Source organism: Cynocephalus volans, chromosome 10 (genome assembly GCF_027409185.1).
Source record: "Cynocephalus volans isolate mCynVol1 chromosome 10, mCynVol1.pri, whole genome shotgun sequence".
NCBI lineage: Eukaryota > Metazoa > Chordata > Mammalia > Dermoptera > Cynocephalidae > Cynocephalus > Cynocephalus volans.
Window position 1 is genome coordinate 60,403,943 of NC_084469.1, and position 18,841 is coordinate 60,422,783.

Here is an 18,841-nt window from a genome sequence, read left to right on the forward strand (position 1 = left end):
AGGGAAGCTTAAATCCTGGGCCCCAAGGAGGGGGAGGCTTCTGTGGACACCTCCCAGGTCCTGGCGTCCCACTCCCGCCCCCTGCCCTCCCCCTGCTCTTCCTGCTCCAGTCTCTCTTTGTATCCCTGTCTCTGTGTGTACTTGTCTCTGCCCTTCCCATTTCTCTCCCCATCCTTGATGCTGACTCACCCCTCCAGACTTAGGTCCCTTCTCCTTCCCTGGAGTGGGTCTCCCTGAGCCCACCTCTGTGGGAACCGGCTATAGGATTATCACCTATAGGACCCAGGAAGAGTGAGAAACCATGGGAAGTTGGGGGCCTCAACCTCTCCCATGCCTGTTTGACAATCAGGTAAACTGAGGTCCAGATATAACCACAAGGAAAATCCTTGCTCTTTATCTCCATCATTACTAAAAAAATTCTATATCCAGTCCCACTAAGGGACTTCAGCTCCCAGCACTCTTTCTGTCCTCAGTGCCCAGCTCTCAGCATCCTCTCTGTTCTCGGGACCCAAGCTCCCATCAACTCCTGTGTCCGCAGGACCACAGCTCTGAGCAATTTTTATTATCAGTTCTGTTTACCAGCTTCTGTAAACTGGGGTAAGGGGTGGTCAGGCTGGATAATCTCTAATCCTCCTTCCAGGGCTCATATTCTGGGATTTAGGCTAGGTGAGAGAGAGGTGTTTGGCCTGCATTTGGGACTAGTTCACGGGATATCTAGTAGTTGTTTTTTCCTGCAAGGTCCCCTCACTCAGGACTCTAACTGATGTCTCCTGCCCCAGCTGTGGTGCACCCTGAGAGATGTTGGTTTGTTTCTCATCCATCATCTTTGGGTCCTACCATATCTTCCATCTGAGCACACCACAAGAGAGTGGTCCTGTCCCCATCCTACTCCAGGGTACTCTGTCCATTAGAGTTTTAGTGCAAGAGACAGCAAATACAACCCAACAGACTTAAGAAAAGAGAACTGATTCACAGAACAAAAACTCCGAGGCATGGCTGGCTTCAGTATGGTCTATCCATCCCTCCATCTTAAGGATGAATGACTTCCCTCATGTTGCAAGATGGCTGGCAAATGCCCTAGGACCAGGTTCACATTTGGGGAGAGGCAGGGGAGAGAAAAAGACAGATAGACAGAGAGAGCTAGACTGAGGGAGACTGAAAGGGGAAGAGAGAAAGGGAGAGAAGGAAGAGACTTTAAGAAACTCCCTCAGGGCCGGCCCGTGGCGCTCTCGGGAGAGTGTGGTGCTGATAACACCAAGGCCACGGGTTTGGATCCTATACAGGGATGGCCGGTTCACTCACTGGCTGAGTGTGGTGCTGACAACACCAAGACAAGGGTTAAGATCCCCTTACCGGTCATCTTTTTTTAAAAAAAGAAACTCCCTCAGCAGAGTGGGGGACTTTGTGTCCCTTTCTAAACCCCCGTAAGACCCTAAAACCTAAAACTTCGTGTCCCTAAAACCCCTGGCAAACTTTTCATTGTGTCTTATTGACCCAGATGATGCCATTTGCTTATCCCTAAGCCAATACCTATGACCAGGGGGTAGGATTATGCTAAATAAATTAGACACGGACCACAGAATCTGCCCCCAGGTCGGGGGTGAGATCAGCTTTCTCAAACAGAAATGGGTACTGGGGATACAGCTGCCGTGCCCACTATTTTGGGGGAAGGGATGGGCTGCACATCATGAGTTAGTCGTTTTTGAGTTTTTGAAGTCTTGGGATAGTGCAGACTTTCATTAGTTGTTTTCCCAGTATCATTCCCTCCCCCTTTCCTCCTTCCTAACTGAACATTGATTTTGTTCAGGCATCCACCATTCTTTAATAGTCAAGTGACATTGGGGAAGTCCCAGGAATGAGTTCTGTATATACTTTGTCAGACGTTTTAGTTCCATGCCACCTTCCAATGATTGCTTTAGGCATGGGTGTATGAAACAAGTCAGGTGAATGAAAGACAAGGGCAAGCCCGCCTGGAAGTTTTGAAAGGAAGCTTTCTTTATTTCTAAAAAGAGCTCCCAGGCACAGATGGCCCGATTGCTATTGCCTCTAAACATGGGTGCAATATCTGGAACTGCAGCAGCCATTTTGAGGTCATGAGGTGGACAAGCTTGAATGGGTCTTTTAGGACAATGTGGAACCACTGAATTAGTGAACCTGGGAACTGCCCCAGCTGTGATCTCTTGTTATGTGAGATAATCAATTTCCTTTTTGTTTCAACCATTTTGAGTTGGGTGCCCTGTTACATGCAGTCTTGACCACTATATTGCCTATGATTCACATAGAATACATGGAAGCAGTCCTGTTTGCTGATTAAAACATTTGGGGTGGGGGACGGCTGGCTAGTTCAGGCCCATGACCTTGGTGTTATAAGGCTATGCTCTAACCAACTGCGCTACCAGCCAGCCCTGATTAAAACATTTTAAGTGATAGCTTTCTTTTTCAGTTGCTCCCCCATCCTTTTGATAGGATCTCTCTTACAGGGTCAGCTCTGGCCAAGTGGTCAGCATACCATGAGACCTGCAGGAGCAGTGAATGCTTGTGTGTGACCTCAATAACTATATGCAGTGGCTTTTATGTGAACTTTCCTGGCCTTAGTAGAGGGGGCTATGGCCAGACTTCTGATGCAAAACTGAACCTGATCAAAGTCTTTCGGCTAAAATTTTAGAAATGGGACTCAAGTGGTTCTTGGTACTCAATATCTCAGTGTGCATATTTGACTATTATGTATGAAGTAGAAGATAGTCTGTGGAAAAACAGAAAAATAAAGTGGAAGCCCAGGAAGGACAGACGGACAGAGAGACAGACTGAATTGAAATTCTGCCAGAGGGAGATAACCTTGATTTCACCTGGCTTTTCAATTCTGTTTCCTATCCCTTGTGAGACCTGGAGACCCAGCTCTTGCTTGTATTCTAAACTTCCAATAACATCGTTTTTGCTTAAGTCAGCATAAACAGATTTTATTTCTTGCAACCAAAGATCCCTGAACAAAAACTTGGGAACCATTACGATGAGGTCCTGATCACAAGCTATCGTAAAGGACATTATGAGAAATTTATCCCTAGTCTCAATATGTGCTGGAGGGCATCACAGGACATGCATTTCTATCCTCTGGCCCTCACTGTAAGGCACCATGGGAGGTGTAATCCCAGCCTCCAATCTCTGCCATAGGGTCCCATGGGAGATATAGTCCTAGCCTTAATTCCTTCCATAAGGCATCATGAAAGATGTGTCTCTAGCCTGTAGGAAATCATGGGAAAGGTGAAATTATCCTCAATTTTAATTATGGAGCATCCCAGAAAATGTCATCTTAGCCTCATCTGTGCTGTAGGGCATCATGGGAGATATAGTCCTGGCCCTCTTTTTTTTTTTTTTTTTTTGCTCCTGCCCAGTATGGGGATCTGAACCCTTGAACTTGGTGTTATAACACCACGCTCTAACCATCTGAGCTAATTGACCTCCCATAGCCTGGTTTTTGTCGTAAGGCCCCATAGAAGATGGTCTTTCCTTCCTTTATTTCTTCAACACCTGCCATGTTCTAGGCACTATTCCAGGCACTAGTAGTACAGTAGTGAGCAAACAAAAGGCCTTGCCTGCCATGGCAATTATAATGGGAAGAGTTAGCAAAAATAAATTTAAAAATGACTGCTCCAGTTAACTGTTGCTATATAACAGAATACCCCAAAATACCCCTTAGTGGTGTAAAACAATAGCCCTTTTATTATATGATTCTGTGGATCAGGAATTTAAGCAGGATTGGTGTGTACCTGCTTCAGAATGGACTGGGGCCAAAATTAGGCTGGCTTGAACAGCTGAAGATGGAAGAAATGTTCATCTGGGGCCATATATCTGAGGTCTCAGTTCTGGCTGTTGGTAATATGGGTGTTGAATTGTGTCCCCCCAAAATATATGTTGAAGTCCTAACCCCCAGTATCTATTCATATGACCTTATTTGGAAAGAGTCTCTGCAGATATGATTAAGTTAATGATTAAATTAACCCAAACCGAATAGGGTGGGCCCTTAACCCAGTGACAGATATCCTTACAAGAGAGATTGGAGATAGAGCCATACTCACAAGGAAGGCCATATGATGACAGAGGTAGAGATACGCAGCTGCAAGCCAGAGAATGCCAAGGATTGCCGGCAACCATCAGAAGCCAAGGAGAGGCAAGGGAAGGATTCTTCCCAGAGACTTTAGAGAAGCATGACTCTGCCAACACCTTAGTTTTGGACTTCTAGCATTCAGGACTGTGAGAGAACAAGTTTCTGTTCTTTTAAGCCACCTCATTTGTAAGCTTGTAATAATTCATTATGGAAGCCCTAGGAAACTAATAGGATGGGGTTTCTTGGTTCTTCTCCATATCATATCTGCTGGGGCTGCACGTCCAGGGTGGCTCCTTCACCTACCTGTCTGGTCCCTGGGCTGAGATGGCTGGAACATCTGGGGCTCTCATATTAAAGAGACAGACATATAGACCCCACCTTTTTAAGCCAGCACAATGAAGGTGATGATATGTGATTGGAAGAAGTCCTAAAATGAAACCCTGACCCTCACCTGCCCCCGAATACCATGGAAAATGTCCTTTTTTTTTTCTTCATTAGCCACAGGCCCAATGAATGTAATTTTGTATCCGTAAGTTGCCTTAGTGAACCATGGAAAACACGGGTTCTTCAATATTGTACTCCAAGAGTTGTACTTCATTGGAATGGTAGTTCTTTTTCTGTCAGTCCTAAGGCATCTTGGGAAATATAGTCCAGCCTTTATCCCCTGCCCCCGAGCATGAGGGGAAATAGAGTCCTGTCTTTTTCTTCACTGTGGTGCATCAATGGAGTTCCTGCCATCAAGTTATCTCCTATCTGTCTCCTGTCCCAGAGCCCCCTGGGAAGTGCAGACATGTGAGAACAACAAAGTAGTTTTAACCTTTGAAGTCTGGGAGAAGAGACGCAGTTAATGCTTGGGTGGGTGGGTTGGAACATTGCATTTGGAGGCCAGAAGTAGATGTAGGCAGCTTATGATGGAAGCCTACAGGGACTGCTCCCAAGGCAGGGGCCTCAAATGCCCCTCAAATGGGTCCTACAATGTGACCTCTAATTCCAGAAGCCTGTGGAAAGGTTGCCCCCCTCCCCCAAATATATTCATCTTCCCAAATATAGACGCTACAGAGAAGGGTACACTTGGCCATGTTCACTGGTACAAAAATCTTTAAGTGTAAATAAATAATATGAATATTAATTAATAATAAAAATAGCGGCAACAATATTAATAATAACAAGAGCTCTCCCGCTGGCCTGAAGCCTTTCTCCAGCTTTCCTCCTCTGGTTTTCACACCAACTCTGTGAGATAGGTGTTTTGACAGCTGGGAAAACTGAGGCCCAGAGAGGACAGCACGTTGGCCTGAGGTCACAAAGCAAGTCTGTAAGGCTGAGAGCTAAGAAGTCAAAGGGGTCCCCTGGATCCAGCCAGGGTAGGGTGGGGAGGTTTGGGGTTCAGGTCCAGAGGAGAGTGCCTCCCCACAGTCTGGCAGTCATAAGCAGGGTGACGGTGACGCTGAGGTGGGCAGGGGCCAGCCGGGGCGTGCCCTCATTGCGGTGCTGGGCATCCCGGATTGGGTGGTTACAGCCACTTTCAGTACAGCAAGAGACATTGAAATGGGTCAAGCTGAAGGCTTCGGCCACGTGGAGGCCTTGGCACCATGAGGCAGTTGCACAGCCTCTCACTGTGTAGCTTGGGTTTCCCAGCCCTGAGGAAAGAGAAGACAGTGAGACTCCCAGCTCTTGGGTCTGGACCTGGCATCCTGAACTAGGTGAGGTGCCACCTTGTGGAGGATGCCACCTCCACGCCACCTCAAGAAAGCAGCAGTTCTCAAAGCATGATCCAGGGACCCCCGAGGATCTGTGAAGTCAAAATTATTCTCATAATAATGCTAAAACATTAGGCTTTTTCACTCTCATAATATACAATGGAGTTTTCCAGAAACTCCAGGAGCGGTGACATTGCAACAGACTGAATGCAGAAGCAGATGTGAGGATTCAACTGTCTTCTATTAAGCCAGACAAAAGAGATTTGGAACACAGTAAAACAATGCCAGTCTTTTCATTATATTTTTTTCATTTTGGAAAAAATATATTCGGCGTTTTTCACAAAAAATATGTTATTTATGTTAACATGTAACAAGTTTTTATTTTTGTTTTTTAATAAATAAATGAACTTTTAAAAATTTTGGTTTTAATTTCTAATGTAGTACATACTCTTATCTATAGAAATATCTGACATTAACAACAATTTTTAAGAGCATGACGGAGTCTTGAGACCAAAAAGTTTGAGAACCCCTAGAATAGAGAGATCTTCCCAGGATGTCACAGGACAAAAGCCTGGGATGTCCACAGGAATTCCCACCCACCTCAAGGAAATCCTGCCACCAAAAAGCTCACATTTCTATGGCAGAAATGTCTATTTCCTAATGGACAAGTCCTAATTCCTTACTACAATTTGCACCCTCCTGAAGGAAGTCCCACCTTTTCCACAGGAAGATCCACCTTGGTTAAGTGCAGCTTAACTGAAAGTCAAGCCCTTGCAGAACCCCTTCATCCCCAATAAGTGTCCCCTCCCAGCCTCTCAAAGGGCCTCACCATTAGTGCTGGTGGCTTCTAGACAGTGATTCATGGGTCCTCGACAGTCAATGAGGGAAGTTTTTTCGGAGGAACAACTGTGGGTGCTGTTCCCCTCACAGCTGTAACACTGGACACCATTCAATGGCAGGTTTTCAAGCTCCAGGACTTAGGAGAAGACAAGAGACACAGAAACCAAGGAAATTAGCATGTGGGTTCCTCCTTCCTGGAATTACCTCCCCAGGACTCCCAACTCTCAGCCTGAGGTGTCATGGAGCCACCTTGTGGTCAGGAGTGTGAATGGCACTTTCTTCTGAGGTATTTTTCAGAGCTTATGAGAGAAACCCCTACTCTCAATTCCCTGTGAGCCCCATATCTGACCAGGCACTATGCTGGGCACTGGGTAAGCGATGGTATAAGATGAAACAGTCTCTGTCTTCACAGAGCTTACAATTTAGAGCTACACTGTCCAATATGGTAGCCACTGGCCACAGGTGGTTGTTTAAATTGAAATTTAAATAAACTAATATTAAATAGAATTTTAAAACTCAGTTCACATTTCAAGTGCTCAATAGCCATGACAGTAGTGGCTACCATATTGGATAGTGCGGACACAGAACATTTCCATCGCTGCAGAAAGTTCTGTTTATAAAGACAGAATAACATGAGGGATCGAGCTTATATTGGAGGGGAGGGACAGTGAATGTTTTCCTGAGGACAATACATTAAAGCTGACACCTAACGGATAAGAAGTTGCCAGCCTGGTGAACTCTTGGGGGAGATGTGTTCCAGGTGGAGGGTACTGCACGTGCAAAGGCCACAAAGCAGGGTAGAGTTTGGCAGTTGTGAAGATTATGAGAGGTGCCAGATTACATAAGCCATAGTAAAACTTTTGGATTTTACTCTAAAAGGGGAAGTGACTGAAGTGCTTGAGGAAAGAGAGTGATATGATCTGATTTACATTTTTTAAAAAATTACTATTGCTATTGTGTTGAGCCTTGGCTGTGGGATGGCACGAGTGGAAGGAGAAAGACCAGTGAGGAGGTTATTGCAACAATCTAGGCTAGAAGTCACAGTGGCTTGGCCACTGTGGTGGTGGTGGAGGTGGTGAGCAGTGGAAGGATTTGAGAGAGATGTAGGAGGCAGAAAGGATGGATCTTAGTGAGTAGTTGATAGTCTCACTGAGTTCGCACAAAATCCTTCCTTGAGGACAGGCTTGATATGCCCATTTTTCAGAGGAAAAAATGGAGACCCAGAAAGGGGTGGTTTGCCTGCGAGTGACTGTGTGGTGGTCTGCCTGAGTGCACCTTATTGTCCTAATACCAGGCCTCACAACAGGTCCCCTGCCCATTACCTGGGCCCCCATTGCATTTGGTGGTATTGCAGCACCGCAGGAAGTGGAAGGTGTGATTGTTGTGAAAGCCGGCGGGGCCTGGGCAGCCTGGAAGGAAGCCACAGCCGCGGGAGTAGTGCTCATCCGTTATACTCCCTGTAGGGGGCAGAGAAGAGAGGTCAGAGGTCAGATTGTGGATGAGAGGCTGAGACGGATTTGCCCACCATGCAGGCATTCAGCCGTTCTCTGCTTCCCACTTCATCACAGGACCCTCATTTTATTTAGGGCTGCCATAGATCTAGCCAAAAGACAACATTTTCTACCCTCCCTAGGTATAGTTATGTGATAAAGTTCCAGCCAATGTGATCTGAGAAGTGCTTTATGGGACTTCCAGAAAGGAGAGCCCTTACAAAAGGAAGGGTGCCCCTTTTTTTGCCCCTTTTTTCCCCCTTCCTGGAATGTGGACATGAGGCCTGGAGCTCTGGCAGCCATCTTGTACTATTAGGCAGTCTTGAGAATGGAAATGATATATAAGAAACAGGAAGGCATCTGGGTTCTTGGTGACTCTCAAACTGTCCTAGTGGCCCTGGACTTCTATCACAGGACATTTCGTATGTGAGAGAACTAATTTTCTCCTTTGCTTAAATCCCAATCATATTGTGGTCACTATTAAGTGCAGCCTTGGGGAGGGGCAGAGCATGCAGGAGAAGCTGCTGGTAGGTTGGGGCTCACCTTCCAGGCTCCGTTGGGTCACTACCTCCACGCACTGTTCTCCAGGGTCACGGCATTGCAGGCTCTGCTCCCGGCCCCTTTCACAGCTCATATCTGATGAGGCGCAGGAAGTACATTCAAGGTAACGGCTTCTGGGAAAGGTGGGAGCCCGGCCTGTTTGGAAGAGGGGCAGGAAGGTGAGACTCCATGGGGAGAGTCTTGGAACTCCAGCTCCTTTGAGGACTCACCTCTGTATTAATCCCTCCTCATTCCATGCTTCTACCAATAATCATGCCCTGCCCATTCTGCTTCCTGACTCTTTCTAGAATCTGTCCCCTCCTTTCCAGCCTCATGGTCTGGTTTAGCTCACACTTCTTTCAACACCAGCTTCCTCCCTGGCCTCCCGGTTTCCATATTTGCCAACCCCCCAACTCCACCCCAGAGCATTCTACATGGCCCAAGAAGGATGTTACTAATACTCTCATCTAACTCTGTCTCTCCTCTGCTCAAAAACCTTCCATGGCTCCCTAATGCCCTCAGAATAAAATCTAAAATCCTTAGAATGGCATTCAAGGCCCATCAAAAGCTGGCTGATTAGCTCACTTGGGAAGTGTGGTACTGGGAATGCCAAGGTTACAGTTTTGGATCCCCATACCAGCTGCCAAAAAAAAAAAAAAAAAAAAAGGACTGGATCCTGGCCACCTTTCCTGCTCATCTCCCTGCACTAGTCCCACAGACACCACTGACATCACACGGTCCCTGAATATACAAGCTGACTGGCATCTAGGCCATACATATGCTATTGCCTTTGCCCAGAACATTTTTCCCTTGCTGCCTTCTTTCCCTAACTCGTACTCATTCTTTAGGTGTCATCTCCAATTTCACCTCCTCCAGGAAGCCCTCCCTGACCCATGAGGCTGGATCAGATTCCCCCTCTGACCTGCCACTGCCCTCTGGAATCCCCCAGCCCAGCCATCTGGGTCATCATTGTCTGGTGACAGGTCTGTCTCCCCCACTGGGCTGTGAGCCCTGAGAGGGCAAGGCCAGGGTTGTATTGGTCACTATTGTGTCCCAACACCACCCAGCAAAGGGCCAGCGCTGGAGAAGACATTCAACAAATATTTGTTAAATGAATAAATGAGTGAACGATTACTTAAAACTCTTCTATTGTTCCCTGTGGTAGCCAGGGATGGGCCCCAATGACCTCTGCATCCTGGTACTCATGCCCTGTGTAGTCCCTTCCCATAAAGAACAAAGCTGACCTATGTAATCAATATTTTGGAAACGATGGTGTATGCCTTCTGCAGCTAGACATAGCAGTTTCTGCCTGCTGTCTCTCGGATTACTCGCTCTGGGGGAAGCCAGATGCCATGTTGTGAGGACACTCAAGCAGCACCATGAAAAGTCTATATGGCCAGGGACTGAGGCCTTTGCCAAAGCCATGGGAGGTGATCATTCATGTGAGTGAAGCTACCATAGAAGGCTTCAGATGACTACAGCCCCGGCTGACATTCTGACTACAATCTCATGAAAGATTCTGAGCCAGAACCACCCAGCTAAGCCACTCTAGGATTCATGACCTTCAGAAACTTTGTGATGTAATACATGCTTATTTGTGTTTTAAGTTTTGGGGCAATCTGTAATGTAGCAATGGATAACTAATATACTACCTACTTGTCTCAGGGATCAAAGCCTCACTTGATTGACCCATGATAACTTTGCCTTTTGCAAACCTTCTGGTCCAGGCCAATTGGATCAGTTACTTTTTCCTAGAAACACCAGAGTCATTCCTCTGCCCAGGCCTTGGCTCACACCATTTCCCATGCCTGGCATGTCCTCTCCTTCCTGACCCAAGATATCCCAGCTGAGTCTGGGCCAAGTCATAAGTGAGAGGACTGTTGCAGCCAAGGCTCAAAACTGGCAGGCCAGTAGCTGTAATTAGGTGAATCATTCACATCCAAAGCCAAACATACCCCTCAAAGAAAAATAATCACAAGACGGAAGGAAGGAAGGAGGGAGGAAGGAGATATGTTGAACTTTCAGAAAGAGAGAACAAACTTAAGGATGCTGGAGATGGGGTGGAGGGAGGGACGGGGCTTGGAGAGTGAGAGGTCAGGTAAAGGGCCTAAAGAAAAATTGTGGTTTGTAATAATGAATATACTAATAATAAATAATACAAATTTAAAAAAAGAAAAATAATTAAAATGCCAATAACTCATGTCTTCTCATATGAATGTCCATGAAAATAAGAATACAAATTGCCATCATTGCCAAAATAGCTGTCTAACACTACTCATGGGTCTCCTTTGTAAACTCTTCTTATGCCATTCTTCTAAATGTGGGTGACCATGAGGGCTCTGTTTTAGTCCCTTTTCACTTCTCATAATATAGACTCTCTCCCATGGGGACAATGGATTCCTTTTCATCTATTTGCTAGTCACTCACAAATCTCCCTCCAGTCCAACTTCTCTCTGAACTCCAGACCTATACACCCAACTGCCTGTCAAATACTTCTTGGTTATACCTCAAACACCTGAATCTCTACCTTTCCTAAACTAAACTCTCCATCTTCTTCCCAGACCTGCTCCTTCTCCTGAATACCACATCTTTGAGGTTGCTCCATCTAGTCCCACAGGGCAGAAACCTAGCCTGATCCTCCACTTCTATGAATCCATCTGGACACATCCACTGTCCTGTTTTCTAGTTTTTAATCATTTTGACCTGTTGTTTCTAATCTCTATTAAGCACATCTATTGAGTTCATTTCAGTCATTGTTCTATATTTTCAGTTTGACTCCATTTAAAAATGGATTCCAGGGCTGGCTGGTTAGCTGACTTGGGAGAGTGTGGTGCTGATAACACCCAGGTCAATGGTTCAGATCCCCTTGCTGGCCAGCCACCAAAAATAAAAAAGAATTCCAAACAAATTTTTTAAAAAAAAGAAAGAAAGAAAGAAAAGGGGCCGGCCCGGGGCTCACTCGGGAGAGTGTGGTGCTGATAACACCAAGGCCACGGGTTCGGATCCTATATAGGGATGACCGGTTTGCTCACTGGCTGAGTGTGGTGCTGACAACACCAAGACAAGGGTTAAGATCCCCTTACTGGTCATCTTTTAGAAAAAGAAAAAGAAAGAAAGAAAAGAAATGGATTCTAGATGCTAGATGCTAAAACTTATCCTTTCCTCTATTTTCTTGCATATATTGATCACAGCTATTTTAAAGTTCCCTAATAACTCCAGTAGCTGAATCACTACAAGTCTGTTTCTATTGTTGGATTTTTCTCTAGGTTTCTGGTCTATTTGTCCTTTTTATTTTCTTTGAGATACCTTGTAAGTTTTGATTAGATGCCAGACATTATAGATGAAATTTTATAAAGGCTCTAAATGATGTTATTGTTTTCCAAAGAAGGTTAGGTATTTTTCCTGTCAAGGATTGGATTTAGGCTTTTTTAGGGTTGGTCTATTTCAGTTTTGCCTTTACCTCTAGGTGTGGTCCGAAGGGAAATCCTAAGGTGGTTATCAAGGTCTCTCCAGCTTGGCAACCTATCTCACCTGCATCACATGCCTGCTAGAAGCCTTGCTTGGTTCTATAGCTTCCCAGCTACTATTTTCTGCTGTTTCTTGGAGTCTTACCCTATGCCGTGTACAGCCTGTCAATGACTTGAGGGGAGTTTTTTTTTTGCAGATTTGGTGATTCCCTTTTCTGTGGTACTATCCATTCCACGATTTTACTTCTCATCTTCCAGACACTCTGGCAGCCCCAAACTCCAACCTCAGTCTTCTTAGTCTAGCGACTATCTACTTCCCCTCCCCAGCAGGGAATTAGAACATGTGCCCAGGGAAAAAACCAGGTTGTCTGTGGAAGTCAACTTCTATGCTTCCCTTATTTCAAAGATTGTAGTGCCTCTAGTTCCTCCCTTCATTTGCTGCTCTCCAGTGACTTCAAATAATTGTTTATTATTTGTCCAGTATCATTGGCAGAAGGGTTAGTGAGGGACAAGTGAGTCCATCATGACCAGAACTGCAATTTTACTCCCCAAATCTAATCCCTCACTAAGGCTGCTCATTTACCTGCTAAACATTTTTTTTTTTTTTTCTTTGTGGCTGGCTAATATGGGGGTCCTAAATAGCTCTTAAATCCACCCACTTCTCTTCATCTGGACAACCTCACCCACCTCCAAGTTGGTTTCCTCTCATGTACTCTTGATTTCCTCCAATCTACCATCCTGAGGTCAGAATAATTTAAAAAATATATAAATGTGATTGTGACACTCCCTGCTTAAAACCCTTCTGTGAGCCTTCACTGCTCCCAGAATGAATCTATATTCCCACCATGTCCTAGAAGGCCCTCTGCAATATGACCCTGCCAAGTTCAACGGCTCATCTTACCCCATTTTTTCCTCCTCCTTTCACCCACCTCTGGGCCTTTGTAGCTGTTGCTCCCTCTGCTGGAAAACCCTTTCCACTGGCTTTTTAAGTCTGACTCCTCATCCCTCAAGATCCAGCTTAGCTGCTGCTTCCTCTAGGAAACCTTCCCTTATCTGAATCAGGTACCTTCTCTGGAGTCCCACAGCCCCTACTATTCCCCCACCCTGGCCCTGACCCCCCTGTCTGTGCCTCCCCATCCTGGCCCTGACCCCCCCATCTGTGCCTCCCCATCCTGGCCCTGACCCCTCTGCCTGTGCAGCCCCATCACAGTCCTGACTAAGCTGATCAGTTACTGTCTGATAATGGGTCTGTCACTTCCTCTTCCACCCTCCCCTGGCTACTGGACTGTGAGCCCCATGGAGGCGGAGCCCAAGGCTGTCTTGGTCACTGCTGTGTCCCCAGCATCACATAAGTACAAGGTGTGGTTTAACCAACTATTCAAGTTTCCACAAAGAGGATAAGACGGCATTAGAAATGGGGATGATATAGGCATATCAGTTATTCAATTACTGAATTGACAGCTGCTGTGCCCCAAGCTCTCTGTGGACCCCTGTCCACTCCCAACTCTCTCCCTAGAACCCTCATGTCCCTGTGATCCATCAGCAAAAGAGGTAACATAGCAGGGTGCCTCCAGGGGTCTGTTCTGGACTGACCAAAATTGTTAAATATGCTATCATCTCTTATTAGATGCATTATTTAGACCCTAGTATGAATGATTTCCTTAAGCACATCTAACCAAGAAAGGAGGCCAGTGTCCTCTCTCTTGTCACTTCCTTAAAAATAAATATCTGTTCAACAGATCAAAGTTTGTGGTTAGGACGGATGAAGAACAAGGAAAACCCAGTGCAAACGCAGGCACTCTGCTTACTGACGTCACTGTGACTGGACTGGCCTTCGCTGATTTCCTTCCTCACCAAGGGCAGAAAGAGGAATCTCTACTGACCATGCAACCTAGATCCATTACTCCCCCACCATTCCTCTCTTGTGGGAATTTGGGAGAATCTGACCCTTTCTAAGTCTTTTTCTTAAACTGACCAAAGCCTAAAGCCATGAAACTCAACAAAAGGGCTTATGGAAGTTTCTTCACATTTTCTTTCACTGCCTAAGTCAATGTCCATCTGTTGCAGGGAGTTTTCCCAGCCGTCTGTAGCACATCTTATCCTGTCTTCCTTTGACTTTCCTTAAGAACTCTGAGTCTCTGCATCTTGGCCCCTCAGCATCCATTGCTTGGACCATTTTCTGTCTCCACGGAAAAAATTAGATGGATAAACATCAGTGAGACACCTCATCTACCTCTCAAGTGTGTGTGTGAGCTTGTTAAAGACAGGTGTTGCACTTTATACATAACAATCATACATACACACATGCAGGATGGGACAGGGTTAGGGATGGGGATAAGTTTGTAGTTAATGGTGGGTTTGGAGATAGTTTGAGATGAGGACGGGATTGATTTGGGGATGCAGTTAGAGCTGTGTCTGAAATAGGGATGGGTTTAGTCTGAAACAGTGTTGGGGGTAAAATGAAATTGGAGATGGGATTGGAGGTGAGACTGAGTTGGGGTTGGTACCGTAGTAAGGCATGGAGTGGGGCTGAGGTGGTGTAGGATTGCGGACAGGAATGGAACGATGATGAGGTTGAGTTGGGAATGGTTTGGGGTTGGGTATAGCAAGGGCTGCCCTACTTACCAGGGCTGGGCCGGTTGCACAAGTCTGACCCACATATGGCCTCTGTAAGGGTAATGATCTGCATGCCGGTCCGGTAGCTCATGGTCCTGTTGGTCTTCTCTGGGTGAGCACAGCCTTTCTCTACCAACTCCAGCTCTTCCCCTCCTGTGAGGAAGTATCTTCATCATCCCAGAAGCTCCCCTGGGCCCAACCAGCCTCTGACACTCCTGGTCTCAAGGTCATCCACTCCCAGGGCTGATCCTTGCCAGGCCTCTTCTCTTCTTTGGGTCCAGCTCTGTCTAGAGTTATCCCTCCCTCTTTACCCCCTCCCCCACAAAAGGAGCCTTCTTTTTCTTTCTCTACTATCATTGGGACTTTCTGGATCTATCTACCTCTCACCCTCCCTCCCTAGCTTAGTGATCTCAGCAGGGAGATGCCTCCAACAGGAATTTTTTTTTTTTTTTTTTTTTTTAAAGATGACCGGTAAGGGGATCTTAACCCTTAACTCAGTGTTGTCAGCACCAAGCTCACCCAGTGAACTAACCAGCCATCCCTATATGGGTTCCGAACCCGGGGCCTTGGTGTTATCAGCACCACACTCTCCCGAGTGAGCCACGGGCCGGCCCCTCCAACAGGAATTTTTAAAGGGAAATGCTTCAAGCTTACCAAGACAATAGTATATGCTGTTATGCACAAGTACAAGAAAATGATATAATAAATACTGTGTATTCATCACCCTACTTTGTAAAACATTAGCATTGTGCTATATTTGTTTCAGATATTTTAAAAAACAAATGGCATCTAAAAGACAGAGTTAAATCTCACTCCTCTCATGCCCTGTCCAGGGGCAACCACTGCCATAGATAGTTCTTCCACTATGTATGCATAACAACATATACTATTGTTTTACAAGTTTTAAAGCTTATATAAAAAGGAATCATACTCTGTGACATGTTTTTTCCTCTCAATCTTGTTTTTGAGATGTATCCACATTGATACCTGCAGCTCGAGTTCTTTCATTTAAACTGCTGCATAGCCTTCCATTATGTGATAATACCACAGTGTTTCTCAATCGTTGGTGACTGACTTGAGGTTGTTTCCGGTTTTCCATATCGCAAACACTGTTGTTAAGAACATCCTTATACATGTGTCCCTGGGCACATGTGGCCAAGGTTCTGTGGAGGTTCTACATTCCTAGGAGTTGAACTGCTGGCTTTAGGGTATACTCATCTTCATCTGTACTAGATATTGACAAGGCGCTCTGGGCCGTGGATGCGCCAACTTACCCACTTACCACAGGGTCTGCTGTTCCACATCCTCAGCAACCCGAGTACTGTCAGATTTTTAAACGCTTTTTAATTTGCCTTCCCCTAATTACTGGTGAGAGACGGTTTCTTGGTCACTTGCGTTCCCTGTCGCGCTGGAGTGGGGGAGCTCACCTTCCCATATGCGCAGTACCGTGGTCCTGCAGAAGTCCTGGCCGAGGGTGCACTCGTCCACCCGGCAATTCCCGCTCGTCTCACACAGCACGCACCGCAGGCCCCACGAGGCTGGGAGAAAGAGACATAGGGAGAGAAGAGGTTATACGCTCCGCGCCAGGATCCCCCTCTCGCCCCCTTACGCCCCGGTCCCAGGGCCAAGTCTCCAGGCCCCGTCCGCTCACGTTGGTGCTCCATGTCTGCCCGCCCCTCGGTTCCAACGCTGGGTTCCGACCGGGGGCACTTCCTGTCCGTCCTTTGGACCACGTTCTATCCCCGCCCACAAGTCTTTCCCCAAAACGGTGCCCTGGCCCGCTCTCCCTTTAATTCTGTCCTGGCGCAGTCTATCCTAAAAGTCCTGTCCCGCCCTCCATCAGGACGCTCTATCCCTGCTCCCCTTTAGGAGCACCAGCCGCCCCAGCCGCCCTCGGTCTATGCCGCCTCTACAACTCTGCCGGGGGTTCCTATCCTCACACACCCCAGTCGGTCTTTACGTTATACCGCCGCCCCCGGTGTCCTCGAGTATCGCCCCGCTCACGCTTTCAGGTTCTATTCTCGCCCCGCCGTCGTCTCTCCCCGACCTTCTCTCCCGGCCCACCAGTTCTTCCGAAACTCTAACCCCGCCCACCAGCCCTCCCCGGATTCTAATCCCAGCTACTCCACGTCCCCCGACGACCTCTCCCAGATACTCTAGCCCCGCCCCCAGCTCCTCCCGACATTCTAGTCCCGCCCCCAGCTCTTCCCGACGTTCTAGCCACGCCCTCTACGCCCTCCCGGAGTCATAACCCCACCCACTCTCCCCGCGCCCAGGCCCTATCCCATCCCACTAGGCCTACCCACAAGGCTCTCCCGGCCCCAAATTCCGAGTCCTCCGCAGCTGTTACTCATCCTCGGCCTCCCGGGGCTCGAGAGCTTTACTGTCACGCTCCCGCCCCGCCCTGACTCAGTTCCTTCTCCATTTCCTCTCCTTTCTTATGCCCATTCCTTCACGTTTTCCGGAGGAAGCAGATGAGACGGTCACGTCGGCAAAGGGGTAGTGAAAGGGGAAGATCCTCGAGGGACAAGCCCTGGGTGCCCAGCCGTTGGCTCCGCGACGCTCGGCCTGACTCTCTTCAGATCTTTTGTAAAATGGGGCGCTGTCCTGCCTGTTTCCCAAAGGGGGGATCCGACAGAGTGGACAGCGCTGTGGGGCGTCGCTGCCGGGTCAGAATCACACTTACTCAAGGACTGGCTGTGTGATTCGGACCAGTTACTTAACCTCTCTGTGCCTCCGTTTCCTTCTTTGTGAAACGGAATGAACAGTCCCATCTGCCTAGTTTGAAATGGCAAGGAAGGAGCTTAGAAGAGGGCCTGGAATAGAGAGCACTCACCAAATGATGGCTGTGCTTAAATGCCTTTGCTCAACTAATACGAAGGTACTTCAAAGAGTTCCTGGACAAATAGAATTATCCCGGCACCGGCCAGTCGCCAAAAAACAAACAAAAAAAATCCCAATACTATGAATCTTTCCATGAACTTTTTGAAGTACCCGTGTATTTCCTGAGCGCCCACTGTGTGCCAGGTACTGCGCTGGGTGGGGCTGCATATAGCAGGAGAATTATAACTTGATTGGAGGGAGGTGCTGGGAACTGAACAACGTTTCTCCACCTCACCCTTGAACCCCACCCCACCCCTATCAGACCCAGCTCAGGCGTTCGGGCACCCAGTCCCTACCTGGGATGCAGGTCTGAACCAGCAGCAGCAGCAGCGGCAGCCGACGGCCCATGTCCGGAGGGCGGCTCTTGTCCGCGGCCTCCCTGCACCTCTGCTCACGTCTGGCCCCAGGGAGGAGACAGTTTTGTGGCCCCGGGGGCTCCTCCCATACGTTTTGAGAAAGAGCGAGTCAGCCCCAGATGCGTGGGCGTCTCTCCCCGCCTCCTCCACTGGCCTCCCAGGACAAAACTTCCCTTCCCAGGGTGCGGCCAGCCCGTTGTGGGGGCGGGGCGGGGGGAGCTGGCTCGGCTCTGACTCTTGTAGCTGATGGCAGAACGGTGTCCTCAGGCTGCCTGGGTGCAAATCCCAGTTCCCCCTCTTCCTGCTATGGGACCTTGGGCAATCACTCTCCTCACCTGTAAAATGGGGATTAAAGACTTGTCCCAACGAGATTCGAATGTGGCTGATCATTCAATATTAAGATTTTTGTTTTGTTAGGAGAGATAGTGGTATTGTGTTTTGTGGGAAAATGTCCTTATCATCTAGAGATGCACGCTGAAATATTTGGGGGTGAAATGACAAGGTCTGCAATTTACCTTAAAACCCTTCAGCCAAGAAAGTAGATATCGCTGTCATGAAAATGGTTTTATGGTTGTGTGAGAAAACTATTTTTATTTTTTACAGAAGCTCACTGAAGTATGTAGGGGTGAATGTCATTGATGTCTGTGTTTACTTTAAAATACTTTAGAGGAAAATGAAGGCAAAATAGCCAAATATTTGTATCGATTATATCAAGGTAATGGGTTTATGGGGGCTTATGCCATTCTGTCTCCTTTTCTGTGTGTTTGAAACAGTTTGTAATAAGCAAAAAAATAAAGTAAAATAAAATGCAGACGATAATATAGTCTCCCTGTCTTAGGATGCTTCTGAC

General features: G+C 47.2%; 1 protein-coding gene across 1 annotated transcript; it reads right to left on the reverse strand.

Annotated features, from left to right (window-relative positions):
- Positions 1 to 5,253: 5,253 nt before the first annotated feature.
- Positions 5,254 to 18,029, reverse strand: PLAUR (plasminogen activator, urokinase receptor). The gene is made up of 7 exons (XM_063112407.1): positions 17,932 to 18,029; positions 16,180 to 16,290; positions 14,762 to 14,905; positions 8,673 to 8,825; positions 7,962 to 8,096; positions 6,629 to 6,775; positions 5,254 to 5,739 (listed from the first exon to the last, which is right to left on the reverse strand). Exons 1-7 carry the CDS (start codon positions 17,981 to 17,983, stop codon positions 5,486 to 5,488), a joined length of 996 nt encoding a protein of 331 aa, XP_062968477.1. The 5' UTR covers positions 17,984 to 18,029; the 3' UTR covers positions 5,254 to 5,485.
- Positions 18,030 to 18,841: the final 812 nt, after the last annotated feature.